Source organism: Pogona vitticeps, chromosome 2 (assembly GCF_051106095.1).
Source record: "Pogona vitticeps strain Pit_001003342236 chromosome 2, PviZW2.1, whole genome shotgun sequence".
Taxonomy (NCBI): domain Eukaryota; kingdom Metazoa; phylum Chordata; class Lepidosauria; order Squamata; family Agamidae; genus Pogona; species Pogona vitticeps.
The window spans coordinates 100,030,923-100,044,969 of NC_135784.1; the positions used below are offsets into that span (position 1 = coordinate 100,030,923).

General features: G+C 39.1%; 1 protein-coding gene across 1 annotated transcript in view; it reads right to left on the reverse strand.

Annotated features, from left to right (window-relative positions):
* The window catches only part of TGFBI (transforming growth factor beta induced), a 56,472-nt gene that overhangs the window by 5,963 nt on the left and 36,462 nt on the right, over positions 1-14,047 (reverse strand). The window contains exons 8-14 of the mRNA XM_020782669.3: positions 13,208-13,420; positions 12,120-12,257; positions 10,487-10,623; positions 9,580-9,716; positions 6,992-7,122; positions 2,755-2,879; positions 1,654-1,756 (exon numbers count right to left, since the gene is read on the reverse strand). Coding sequence (XP_020638328.3) covers positions 1,654-1,756; positions 2,755-2,879; positions 6,992-7,122; positions 9,580-9,716; positions 10,487-10,623; positions 12,120-12,257; positions 13,208-13,420 — 984 coding nt within the window. The remainder of the gene's footprint in view (positions 1-1,653; positions 1,757-2,754; positions 2,880-6,991; positions 7,123-9,579; positions 9,717-10,486; positions 10,624-12,119; positions 12,258-13,207; positions 13,421-14,047) is intronic.

The window sequence follows — 14,047 nt, forward strand, 5'->3', positions numbered from 1 at the left end:
TCTAATCCAGGTAATCTGAATAGAATTCATTACATGAGCTAATTAATTGATTGATTGCATTTGATGAAAATGGCAGTTCTTTGCACCAGGCGTGGTGGTGGAGGGGATGAAAATGTTATATTATTGTTTTGAGATACACCACCCCATAGTGCTTGCAGCACTCTCTGTGTGGTTTACGACATAATTATGCAAAGAACATTTTGCCTCCCAGTGAGGTCTGTACTCATATTACCGATCTTGGAAGGACAGAGGACTGAGTCAACCCTGAGCCAACTACCTAAACTTGTCAGGATCAAACTCAGATCATAAACAGAAGCTTGACTGCAGTATTGCAGTTTAACCATGGTGCTCGCTATATGAGGCACCACTATGGAAGAGGCATTTCCCTCTCTTTATTGAGAGAGAAACAAAAATGCCTCCTCCCAGATGACATTGGATGCTTCTGACAGTACTGCCATTAAAAATAACCACAGTTTACAAACAAATTTACAATGAATTCATCAAAGGCACTTCTAAAAATTAATCCAAAGGGTGGGCAAATGTGGTCTTCTAGACGTTATTTTGGTCTACAACTCCCATGAATCCTAGCCAGCAGAGCCAGTAATGACAGATGATGGGAAATGTGGTCCAAAAATATCCAGAAGGCCACTCCTAACATATTTCTGCTGCAATTCAAAGGGGAGAATGAGTGAATAGAAGATGTTAGCTGAGGGCAAGCAAAAGGATTATGGCAAAACATACAAGGATAATACACACGTGAGCTGAGAGGCAAACAACAGTTCAGAAGTTAACCATTGATCTTATTGTCAGTCTATTCTTTCCTCAAAATTAGTGGGGCCACATGTGACACATACAGCAATTGTGAAGGTAAAATCCTTGGCTTCATCTAGCACTTTGATGCAAAAATATTTGAAGGTGCCAAATTGTTACCAAAGAAATAACAATTCACAACATGGTGAAATCACTTTTCTTTATTTTTCCCCTTTTAGCACATTTATTTTTAAAAAACCCAAATTACTACAATTGTTCATACATCCCTTTTACCTCACCTAGCAGACCCTGCAAAACAATTTAAAACAACAACAAATGAAAACCAGAGGTGCAAAAAGTTGCTTTTCCTTTTGTCCTTTCTTTTTCCACGACATGCCAGCTGGATTATTTTGGCAGTTATATCAACAAATCAACACAGAACCATTCCTTAGGGCTGAAACCATGTTACAACTGAGTGAATTATATAGGGGTGGGGGAAGCCAGCATGATTTTTTGATTAAAAAAATCTCTGCAGGTATGAGGCCAGCCTGGCCCTTTTGTGGAGGGAGTTTCCACAGAAATGGCAGAGCATTGCTACAGAAATCACATCAACGACACCAGTCTTCCTTTCTTATTTTAACCTTTATTTACACAGTCAAAACACTTTAATGTGACATGTGTGCCTCTCCTAAATGAGCAAGCACTTTGGAAATAGCTATAATGTTTCTGTAGAAAATAAGAGTCACTTCTTATTTCCTTCTGCACAGGAAATGAACTTCCTTTCACCAACAGACATTTCAGTGCTGTTCCATAATAATCGCATGCCTTTAACTAGGTAGGAAAGAAAGATAAACCTGAGGGAAGCATGAGATCTCTTTTATGCTTGAACCCAGTTTGACTTACCTGGTGGTTGTAAAACAGTATTCACTGCATAGATCACGCCGTTAGTGGCCATGATATCAGCCTCAGCAACAGGTTCCTTATTGACATTTATGACATTGTTTTTCTGAGGTGAAAATATTAGAGATAAATTGTCAGTAATACATGACGGTAGAAGATCAAAGGATGGTCTTCTCCAAGCTTCACAGAAATTTAGAATGTCAAGAGAGAACTCATTAATTGTAAGGAATAAACATTCCCCTTAACATCTCATTTGATCAAATTTGGATTTAAGTGGACTCAAGAGTTCCTTGTTTTCCAAGCTGTTCTTGTTTGAGTTGTATATTTTAAAAAGTCATCTAGCTTCCTTGCTAGTTTATCCTCAAAGCCTGCCCTAATATCCCCTGTACAATTCATACTCTCTGCCCCCCCTCAAGTCTTCTTGAAAGGTGGGTGGGAGACTGAGCCTCAGAACTCAGAAGGACTCTCTGTAATTCTGCAAGACAAGATATGCTTTGCAGGAGAACCCTTAGAATCTGTCTTATATCCCTTTACTGTTAGAAGTGAATTAATGAATTAGGGACTGAAGATTTGAACAGGAGATAACCCTGCCCATATGAGATGAAATACCCCTTTTTGCTCATGTCAAATAACAGCAGAACAAAAGTGTGCCAGCTTGAGGCCCTTTTTTCTTCCTACCTCCTGAAAGGAATATCACAGGATCAAGTTTGGCCTGAACATTGTTGACACTTTTTTGTTAGGAATAGCTATCCTGATGATTCTTTAAGAAAACCTTTAAAAACTTAAAAAGTGATCCTTCATACCAGGAAGACCCAGAACAGCATTAAAAAATATGAGTATATTAAATCTATTTGGGGATAAAGAATTCGAACCAACCATCTGGGACCAAAACCAGATTTTTCTCTAATACTAAGAGTTTAAAACTTCCTTAGGCTCCATATGGTAACATTCAATCTGCTAGGCCCTTGTGGCCTCTCTCTCTCTCTCTCTTTTTAACTAGGAAAGGATGTCAATTTGAAAAAAAAAGTACATTGAGCTTGAAAGAAGAAAAGACTAGTGTGTGTATATGTGTGTTTTAATGGATACTAGAGGTTGTAAACTTACAGAGCTGACTTCCAGTTTATCTCCCTGAAGAGACTTCATCCTGACAACAGCACCAACCGCTCCACTAACCAATATTTCATCTCCAATGTGATATTTCAGAATATTGGTGAGTTCATTCGCGTTACCTAGGGTATAACAACAATATGGAAGGATTATAGTTCAACAATTACATTTCATGACATTTAAGAAAGGAAACAGCGTGCTTGGATCTTAAAGCTTGCAATGTTAGAAGAACAATACCATAAAAGTATTTCTTCCTTCCACTGAAAATACACAGCTGTTCCACCGGGGAAAGATTGTAACCATATTTTTTAAATAGCACACTTATGGAGAGCCTTCTGTTTGCTTGTAGATGTTGCTTCCAGCTAATGAATTCTCTCAGCACTTCACAGCTGAAGCATTTTGCACAGCAGGGAATACGGTGAGATACAGCTTCCCTTGCTTTAGTTTTTCAAGTGCAAAAACATGTGATTTGGGTGATCCAAAAGTTTTGGAATAATAGTGCGGAGAATAGTCTGAAGTCTTTACTTTCTCAACAGAGGTGACAGATTCCCATTATGCCCATATTTTACTTTTAAAATATATATCTTTCTTTGACATGATGTCATTTCTTTGAGAAAAAAAAATTCTGCTAGACTCTGCAGCCACAGTGGTCCTTCTGTATAGCTTTTGACGCCTGTACCTCTGTCTGCTTCTTCCATAAACAAAAAGAGCAGGCAGCACTGAATCATAGCAGCTAGCATATAAATCAAGGGATTTGGCAAGCACTTCTTCAAGTGGCCAAAGATCTGCCAGAAGAGAGGAGCTCTGAAATGCTGTCTTTGGAAGTAAATGAAACTGAACCAAATATTAGGAACGTTTTTGATAAGTCTTTATGAGTTACAAGACTCGTTCTTCATAACTAAATGTTTGAGGGACATTCATATAAGAGGAGAGAAGTGCAAATCCACCACAACGTTGTTCTCCATCTTAACAGTAATAAAGCTGTTTAATCAAACCTCTCATAAGAACACAGGAAGCTACTGTATACTGAGACAGATCCTTGCTCCACCTGTGTGTGTGTGTGTGTGTGTGTGTGAGAGAGAGAGAGAGAGAGAGATGTGCTGTCAGGTTGGAACTACCTTAATAGGCTTTCAAGGAGAGGCATTTAAGGAATGCAGGGCATGGATAAAGTGGATAGAGGAAAGCTCTTTTCCATGAATTTCCATGGCTCAGTGGGGGGTTTGATCCCAAGTTCCTGAGTCCTAGTCTGTTACTTTATCCAATACACCAGTTGAGAGATCCATCTAGCCCACCACTGTGGACAATAACTGATAGCAATGATTCCCCATGGTCTCTCCTATTTGTATATGAAAATGCCTGTATTTGAAATGGGAAACTTTTGCAATCAAAGCAGATGCTCTACAGCCAATCTACATCTTCTCCAAGGCTTTACTGAGAAACTGCAGTTCTGGGGTACTATCAGACTTCAATGGACTTGGAATCACACTTTGAATACTAGGAAAGGCACTTGCATTTTTTACCTCTACAGCCTCTGGCAAACTGTTCCACTAGGGAATAATCAGCAGTTATTGATTTATAGGTCCACTCTCCAGTGTCATGGAAAGCATTGTCCCATCTAAGTCAGCAGGCCTTCTCTTAGTAGGGCTATCATTGGATTTGGATTTGAGCAGTGGTTGGATCTGATGGCCTTATAAAACCCCTTCCATCTCAGTCATTTTATGATTCTATGATTTAGCTCATGATTTTTAGCCGTCTACTATGACTGCTGGTTGCCCAGATCTAGAAACACAGCTAAGCTTTCTCATTCAAAAAAAATAATAATACTCTGGTTCAACCAAACACTGGCCACAAATTCTGCCAAAATTTAGCAAACTGTCATTTGCAATTTTTTTTTAATCCACAGAGGCAAACAAGGCACATTTTACGATGTGATGTGTGAAATATTCAAAGTGGCATTCACTTTGAAGAAGAAAAAAATGGATTAACCAAAAATCACAGCTGCTGCTGCTGCTCCTCCTCCTTCCCCCCCCCTTACACAAGCCCTCTCTTTGCTATGTATTCCCACCAACTGTGAGTCATTGCTTTCAGAACAGTAAGCTAAATATTTTGCTTACAAAGCCCGAGAACATCATGACTGTACACATCTGGGATGTTTCAGCTCTGCAGCTGCTTACAGTAGCTACAAATCAGTTATGAAATATTTGTGCATTAAGCAAGAGAACAAGCGTGCCGAGTGCTGTTTGACCAATTGAAAAGGATAACTTGTTCCCATAACCAGAGGTTTCATTACGATGTCCTAAAGTGATTGGGCTTTAACGATGAAAAGACACCGTCCTAACTGTTGCTCGTATTCTTTCAAACCCTTTTTTAAAAGTCCGAGAGAGAGAACGTCTCAATATTTACATGAAAATTTACTGACCGTGTATACATGCCCTTTCCTTACAGGATGGATGGTGTCTACAAGAGCACCATCTATCACAAGAGCCATCCTGAGTCAGACCACTTGTATAATTCAGGGTTATGTCAACAGAATGGGCAATCAGGTACCTTTGGAAAACCCACAAGCAGAACAGAACAGCACCATCACCACTGAAGAAGTATACGTTTGTACAGTAATAAGTAGTAGGCGCAGACAGCCCCAATCTTCCATTAGTATCTTTCTTTCTACTAGTCCAGTAACTAAATCAATCCATTCATCAACATAATCAGATTTTGCTTCTTTCCTTCAATCATTTTGGGTAAGTGTATTAGACACACACATTACATTTTTTCAAGTAACTTAGATCCTTCCATGTTCAAAAGATGGTATCTTTCTTTAGCTGAAAGAAAAATCTATCTTTTTGCTGAAAAACTTTTAAGAACCAGTAGGTTTCTCACTCATTAAATAGATCTGTTATAGATTCTGTTTGTTAGCTTCATTGGGTTCCTTCCATAGTAAAGAAAATAAAATATAAATAATGCTACAAATAAACAAAACAAAACAAATTAGGTACTGCATGTGAGCCATTCACAGGAAGATTTTGGACAGTCCTAGAACTATACAGTTATTGGACTACCTCTTCCAACCTGAAATCTTGACTTATATACCTTTTCTCATCTCTGTTCACTCTTAAATCTGGAGACTGTGGCATATGGGAGATTTGAATAATCTGGACAGGAGGCTATAGGCTAATCACACCACTAAGCACTAGCTCTTTGAAGATTCGGTACAGGGTGCAGTAAGCAGTTGGATGTTAAATATTTGAAGAAGTCAAGTTATAACCAGGAAAAAGTGATGAGACTACCACTTTTCATAAGTATAAAAGGACAGTGGATTGCTTGGTATACATTATAAACTACCCCGTTTCCCTGAAAATAAGACAGGGTCTTTTATTAATTTTTGCATTCGGGCTTATTTTCAGGGAATGTTTTATTTTTTTCATGTACAACAATCTACTTTCATTCAAATACAGTCATGCCATCTTATTCTGGTTGCTGCACAGTGGTGGAGGGCGGGGTTTCACTTAACTGGGGCTTATTTTGGGGGTTGGACTTGTATTACGAGCATCCCGAAAAATCATACTGGGGTTTATTTTCAGGTTAGGTCTTATTTTAGTGGAAACAGGGTAAGCCCATAGGATGCCTCTCCGAGAACAACATTTCAGCCAGTAAATAATGATGATGGAACTGTGTCACATTTAACGCAATAAGATCAATGGAGTGCTCCCTTCCCCTTATCCTCCTATAGCATTAATTTCTTGTTCCCTCAAATCCGTTTCAAAATGTTGACCAGTCCTGCTTCTCATGCTTCGCAACTAAAGATCTAACTGCATACCACCAGTTTTTAACAGCATAGTAAAAAAGGGTGTTTTTGTGCTGAGGCAGGGGAACCTCTTACCAGCCCAGTTATGTCCTAGCTATGAATAATAGTTATAGCATACAATTCTAGCATGCACAGGGGGAAAATTGCAACTTTCAGGAATTTCTTTAAAAACTAATACATAGGAATAGAGGAGACTAATAAATTGATTGTTGGGGGGGGGGAAGGTCTGATAGAGTAGATAAATTAATTCTGCACATTATTTTTCTAATAACATCAGGGAAATGTGAATGCACTTTTGTGACTTATAGTTTCCATCCCATGGGCATGCAGACCAATTCAAACTGAGTATTTTATGAAGATCCCTTACTGAAGTATAAACTATAAAATGATGGGACCATCAAATATCCATCAACATGATCCCTGGATATTTACCCATAAGTTTCCTCAGCTCCCCTTGAGGAATGGCTCGGAAAGCTTCATTTGTTGGTGCAAACACAGTGAAGGACTTTGGCCTGTTCAATGTTTCTGTCAGACCTGCAGATTGGATGGCAGCCACAAGAGTGCTGTAAAAAAGCCACACAGACACAAATCCAATGGTTATCACAGTTTTCTTCCAAAGAAGAGTTCACAACTACAATACATGAGCCCCAGTCTAAGGCTTCAGATGTGTTCTGGTGGAGTCCTGAACAAGTTGTCTACTCCACTCACTTCCTAAGAAGCTACAACTCTGTGAAACACAACCACTTGCTTTGGAACTTGCAGCCAGGATCTATTGGTGTGCATCTGCTGGATCCCACGGTTTCCTCTGGGGCCAACAATCTTCTCTCCACCTTCTGTAGTCCTCTGTGTATGCTAAATGGAGTTGGAAAAACCCCTCTGGAGGATTTTAGGTCAACATGTGGGATTGAAACAGGAAGTGGAGGAGAAGGAAGTTCTCTACATGTTGGATCTTATGGTTGGACTGCAACAAGGAGCTTTAAAAACAAGTAAGGAACACCGGGTCTTGAAAAGAGGATGTTGATCTAGGCAGACTTTTACATTTAGCCTCTCTATAACAATGGCTCCACTTAGAGCAAAACAACAGCTTGAGTGATAAATCTGCCTTCATGTAATACAGGTTCGCTCAGCTTCTAAGGGCTTAGTGGGAGGACTTAATTATCACTCATTCTAAATCTGAAAAATGGAAGCAATAAATCTATTTGCTTTTACTTTTGGGGAGAAAAAAATTAAAGAACATTGCAGATAGTATCTAATTTAATTGCAGTGCTTGTTTGTGTTCCCCTGACTTTCACAAAGTGGATATTTGAAGAGGACCTTCTTTTAGTCTCACATCAAATTAATTCAATCTCTCCAATCATTTAAATTAAAAGGCATTTTTGAAAGATAAACATTTTTACTAGATACCTGAGGTTGGACATCCAATGTCATCAAGTTAGGATTTCCTTTCCTCTAAAGCCTAGATTTTTTTTAAAGTTCCAGGATGGCTCAAGGAATTGCAGACCCTGATGTCCTAAACATCTGAAGGGTCAAATACAGATAACTACAAATCTAAAGGGTCACCTTCACCCACATGAACCTGCCTAACATTTAAGATTGTCTTCTCTTATCAAGCCTGGCTTTCTCATCTCCTTTGAAATCAAAATACCAAGGACAGGGCTTTTACTGCAGTGGCACCTTGTTGTTGCAGAATATCCTCTCTGAGGAAATCTGGCAACAATCCTTTTTTAAATGTAATTTTAAAAAATTTTAAAATGCAGAGATGGACATGTTTTGTGACTCTCAGCTCTCTGGTTTCCTCCTTTATTTCTGGCTCAAAAGAAAAACAGGCATTGGAAGCATCTAGCAGTGGTGATTCACCCTTCAAATTGGGCAAAACTAGACATGAACCTCTAACCACTTCCCATTTCTTTCTCCTTATTTTTTTATTACTTTCTTTGCATTTGGGGTTGGAGGGGCTGGTTCTGTTTGCACACACACAGGAGGGTCCCAGAGATGAAATGGGTTCTGGATCCATCAAAGTTCTTTAAGAATTGTTGCTAACTGATACTTACAAATGCTTTTAGCTTCTCTCTCTCTCTCTCTCTCTCTGTGCGCGTGTGTTTTAAATACATCTTATATTACTGCTGAAATTTTTTTATTGTTATATTCAGGAAATTGGCCTGTGCGAAGACATAGGATATACATCCATGACAGAAACACATTTTACAAAGCAATGCGGGGGAGGAGGTGTTCTCGTTTCTGTGCTCTTTTGCACAACTGTGTGCAGCAACAGCCAAGAGAGTTCAGGGAATGGGAGGCCAATGTGCGCTTCAGATCTCTCTGTTCAACTGCCTCTCACTCTGCTCTGAAAGTTCACTCAGGACTTGAGTGTGTTCCACATTCTGAACAGGCAAGCTGTTGGAAGAGGTGGGGGTGCACATATAGGCTCCCCTTTTCACTCTTCTGGTTTGAGATACTGTTTGCGCTTATACCTGCAGGGAGAAACAGGGCATTCTTGACTACTTGGCAATCTTTCCACAAGTATTGTGTCCTTATTCACTGGGGAACGTTTAGCCCTTCTCCTGTCATTGAACAATGATTCCCACCAGCACAACATCTAGAGTGCAACTCCTGATGCAGGGAAGGGTCATACTTGTAGCATTATAGTGCTATTCAAACTAGATAAGTAGTAAGTCAAGAGCAATACTGTTAAGAGCCACTGCTCAGCAGGACAGCACATCCTTTGAATGCAGGAGATTCCAGGTTCAATCCTGGGGCTGAGGGATAAATAACCATCTGGCAGATCCTGCCAAATCAGTGCAATCAATTTAACATGTACTACGCAAAATGGACCATGCTCACTTGGTGGAATCCTATGTTCTTCTTACATATCAAAAGCAAATCCTTAAAATCAGATGACTGACATGGAAATATTGACAGGTGTTTAGATGTGTTAATGATGAGCTCCACCAAAAAATGTCCTCGCTGAAGCAAGGCTACTCATGTTACTCCAATATCCTCACACTCATAGTCACCGTTACCTGAAGCGGTCATCTGCTTTGAGCACATCCATCACGGTTCCAACAGGAGGTGTCAAAAACTTATCAACGCTAAACAAGGTGCCAAATCTTCCTCTCTTGTCATGGGCAGCAATGCAGGCATTTTCAATGCACAAATTCTACAAGAAGGAAGGCATTTTATTATTTCTTAAAAGGTAAAATAAGTCTGAGATTATTACATTTCCACAGGCCAGGTCCACATGTAACAATAGGCCAGATAGTAGTTTGCTGTCGCCTCGTTGGTTGTTATTCTTGTATCCAAATTTGCATCCACAAGCAAGGCTTTAAACAACTTCTTCACAGTTATTGTTTTGTTTTGTTTGGATTTGGAAGCATTTAGAGCCATCTGTGTAGCTACACATACCTGCCAAAACTACCCACTTCGCCTTAATATGGCAGGAAAATTTAGCAACAGGGAAGGTAAAGGAAATCTGGGACCATATGGTATCCTGAGAAAGTGCTTGGACACCACCCACCTCTCCCAACAGTTCAGTGCTACTTGAAAATGTCTTCCAAATGAGGAAAAAACCCAGCTTTTTTCATTCTCACTCAATCAAAAAAAAAAAAAAGTCAGTGCTATGTATCAGGCAGATTTTAGTTGGTGGAACAGGATGAACTATGTCCAAGCCCTTGCTCTCCTATGAAGTCACTGTCTGGGTGATGTTGGGCTTAGTCAGCTGTGGAGGATTGTTCTGGAGTGCAAGGAGGAAGAGCCTCATGGACGCTGCTATAGGTGGCCGGGGTTTAAAAGCAAGAAGCAAACTGACAAAACTCCAGCGCAAAAATCCAGAACTTATCTTTGATCTGCACCTCAGAGTTATATAATATACACCTTTAATTTTAGAGCATGAATTGTCAGACTGGGAGCAATTGTTAAATGGAAACGTACATTGCGGTACACAAAAACCCTTAGTTCTTTGCCACTCAGAGTTTCTAGCTTCTGTCCATGGAAAAGGTACTTGGAGGAATGCTGGCCTTTCACAATGTGATCACGGAGCAAGTTGCGATCTGTTAATGGAGTCTGGTCTACAGGACAAAACAGAATAAATGTTGATTAAAAAAGCATCTGTGCAATTAGATCCTCTGTTGCTTGGCACCAGCAATTGCTTTCTTTTCAAAATATATGAATTATTTCTGGGGGCGTGGAGGTGGGCAGGGTAGAATCAATGTCTGCAACCCATTTTGTGAAAGCTATATAAACACTGAAATTTGCTGATGGAACATTATGATTCACACTGGTGTCATCCACATCCATCATTCTGATAGTTCTCAGAACTAAGATCGACAACAAATGGGCTTAAATTCCCAAGAGAAGAGAATGCAGTCCCATTCACACCTATTTTTGCTTGCCAAAGACACCAACATAATCTGGCCCATATTCAGAAAGTATTTCCATCTATAACTAGCTTTAAAAAGGAAAGTGAGCGAAGGGGAATTCTACTTTAGTCAATCTTTTCAAGTACAGTGGTGCCTCGCTTAGCGATCGCTCCATTTTACGGCGAAATCGCTTAGCGATGGACTTTTTGCCATTGCCAGAGCGATCGCTTAGTGATGGCCCCTATGGGTAAAAATCGCTTTGTGATGATTGCGGGGACGTGATCGTGGCAAAGCACCCATTTTTAACAGCTGATCGGCGGTTCCAAAATGGCCACCGGAAAAACAAAATGGCGACCGCTGTTTTGTCTCGCTTTAGAGGCACCCAAAATGGCCACCGCTATGGAGGTTTTTCTCTTACAGATAAGTTTTTAGCCCATAGGAACGCATTAAATGCATTTTAATGTGTTCCTATGGGTTTTTAAAAATTGCTTAGCGATTAAATCATTTAGCGACGTTTTTTCCTGCATGGATTAACGTCACTAAACGAGGCACCACTGTATTTCTGTGCAGTACTAACCATCTCCTTTGCAGCCCTTAGTTCAAAAGCATGATTATCATGGCTCTGCCACAACTCCCTTCTCTCATCTCTAGTCACAGTGATACCAAAGATCAGCAATTTTTAGAAGCCATTTAGGACTTCTTTGGGTAACACAACTAATAAAAGAAACCCAGAGCAGCCCCATATATAAAGAGCATCAGTGAGAGCAAAGTTATGCTGATGCATGAGAGCTATAAACATGAATACATCAAACTCTTAACTAAAATTTCAACTGATTAAACAAATGTTTAATAAATCTGAATAATCCCAAAATTTATATTGATTTATTTATATATGTTTGTGACTGAAGGACACTCAAGTTCCAACTGAGTGAATAAAGGTTTCCATTCATTTTTAGAAAGGATGCATCTCTTTCCTATTTTCATGTCTCATTCTCTGTTACACAGTGAAGCACAAAAACCAAAACAGCCTCAAAATAATCAACAGAGGTGACCTTAACTTCCAGCCTTACCAATGAAAAAGGGACTCCCCGCAGTCAGTTTATATACATCCAAGGGCCGAGCTTCATTTGTGAGGATGTAATTGATTGAAATTTGCAGTTCTAGTTATAGGCAGATGACATTTCTACATGAGTTCTAGGACTTACCTTTGTAGAAAGAATTGATGGGCACCAGGAGTGTCAGTCGCTCCTTGCCAGTGAGATAGGAACCGAGACCAGCTTGTCTAAAATTTTCAACAGACATTGAAACTTCGGATTCCCTACCCAACTCCAACAAAGTTTTGGCTTCAGTTATAAAATGACAAAATAAGAAAAGAAAAAGGCTGTCAAATTTCCCAATTATATTTTTCATTATTGAAGAAGTAACTAAGGAATTCTCAGAGGGTTTTTAATTCCTAAACTAATAGATGCAACTAGAAATACGCATTTTAAAATGGACAGCATACATTTTAAAAGTAATAAATATGTCAACTGTACTCTTTTAATGCTTTATTTCACATCACCATTTCAGATATTCTCTCTCAGTTTTCACCCTGTTTTGAGGTTCAAAGTTTGCCTTCCCTTCCATTAAAAATAAATATATAAATTGTATTTTGTATATTTTTCTTTCAGATTTTTTTTAAAAATAAAAGAATTAATTTCCTTTTTTTAACAGTGCCAAGTTTAACGGTACGAACAAAGGAACTGGAAAACAAAGTACAATTTTCAATGAAATGAATGGTATAGTCTGGAATATCTATTAATGATAAGTTAACATGTAAGAAAGTAAAGAAGGATTTGATAAATAATATTTGTACAGATATCTGGGGAGCATTTATCAATTCTGTATTAATAAAGGGAGAATTTTGAGCACCTTTGCAAGAGACAATGCAGTTTTGGAAGGGGGAATGAGGTTCCATAAAAGGAAGAAAAAAATGGTTATATCTCCAAATGGTCTGGGGGGCACATTTTGCATAATTTTATTGTTCTGTATTATTAAGTTCCTTAGGTATATACGTTATTGTTTTTATATTTGTTAAGTTTAAAAAATAGCAAAATACATGTTAAACCATGCTTCTTTCACACTCAAGACTGAATATGTGAAATGGCATCACTTAACTCTTCATACATTTGCAGAAAGCAGTACAATTCAGGCTGATTCAGCATCATTTGTTTTATGTTGGTCAGTCTGGACAGCATGCTGCATTTTGAAGAGGGAAAATAAATGTTGCAATGAAAGGGAATAAAAGTATTACCTGAGTCTGGGATGAGTAGTTCATTGACATAGTGTATCACACCATTGGTTGCTATAACATCCTTGTTGGCAATGATGGGCCTCCCATTGAGAGTTAGCTCATCACCGTTGCATCCAACTTCCAACATGTTGCCCTCGAGGGTTTCCATGGATAAACCAGCAATGATCGCTTCAGCACACATGGCAGATTTCAAAATATGGTTGCTCAACAGGTCTATATTGGGAGGTAAGGGACCGTAAAAGGCAGATCTAAAGCAGCTTGAAAATTACCTCGGATATGTCAAAGACTATGACATGAAAATAAACCACTAACACCCCAAAATGCTTGATCTCTTCCCCACCCCACCAAAAAGCAAAATAATCCAGTTAGAAGTTCTTATATACAGCACGCTGATTTAGTACAGGGACAACTCAGTACTGTACAGAAAGAGACGCAAAGGGCAGCTCATAGTTTTTGCGTATAAGGTGTGAATGGCCAAAAGGAAAGGGAAACTTCCTCAATGGGGTCCTGTACTCAAAAGAAGCCTGTACTCCTGAGAAATGTACAAAATATTTCTTAATATTTTATATATATATTCTCCCCTTTAAAGGTATGGATACCTAGCTTAGTTAAAAAGCTGACTTTTTTGGATTACCATTCCCAAAACCCACCAACTCATATGGCCGGTGAATGTCTGGAGACTGGAGATGGTTTAATCTGAAACAGTAACTCTGCTTGACTGTAATATATTTCTTTCTGCTTTGGAAGCAGACTTTTCTTTTCAAACCAGCTTGCTAGGGCAGGTCACAGAGACCACACGGGTGCTCATCTCGTATACCATTCAAAGTGCTGACCAACCTG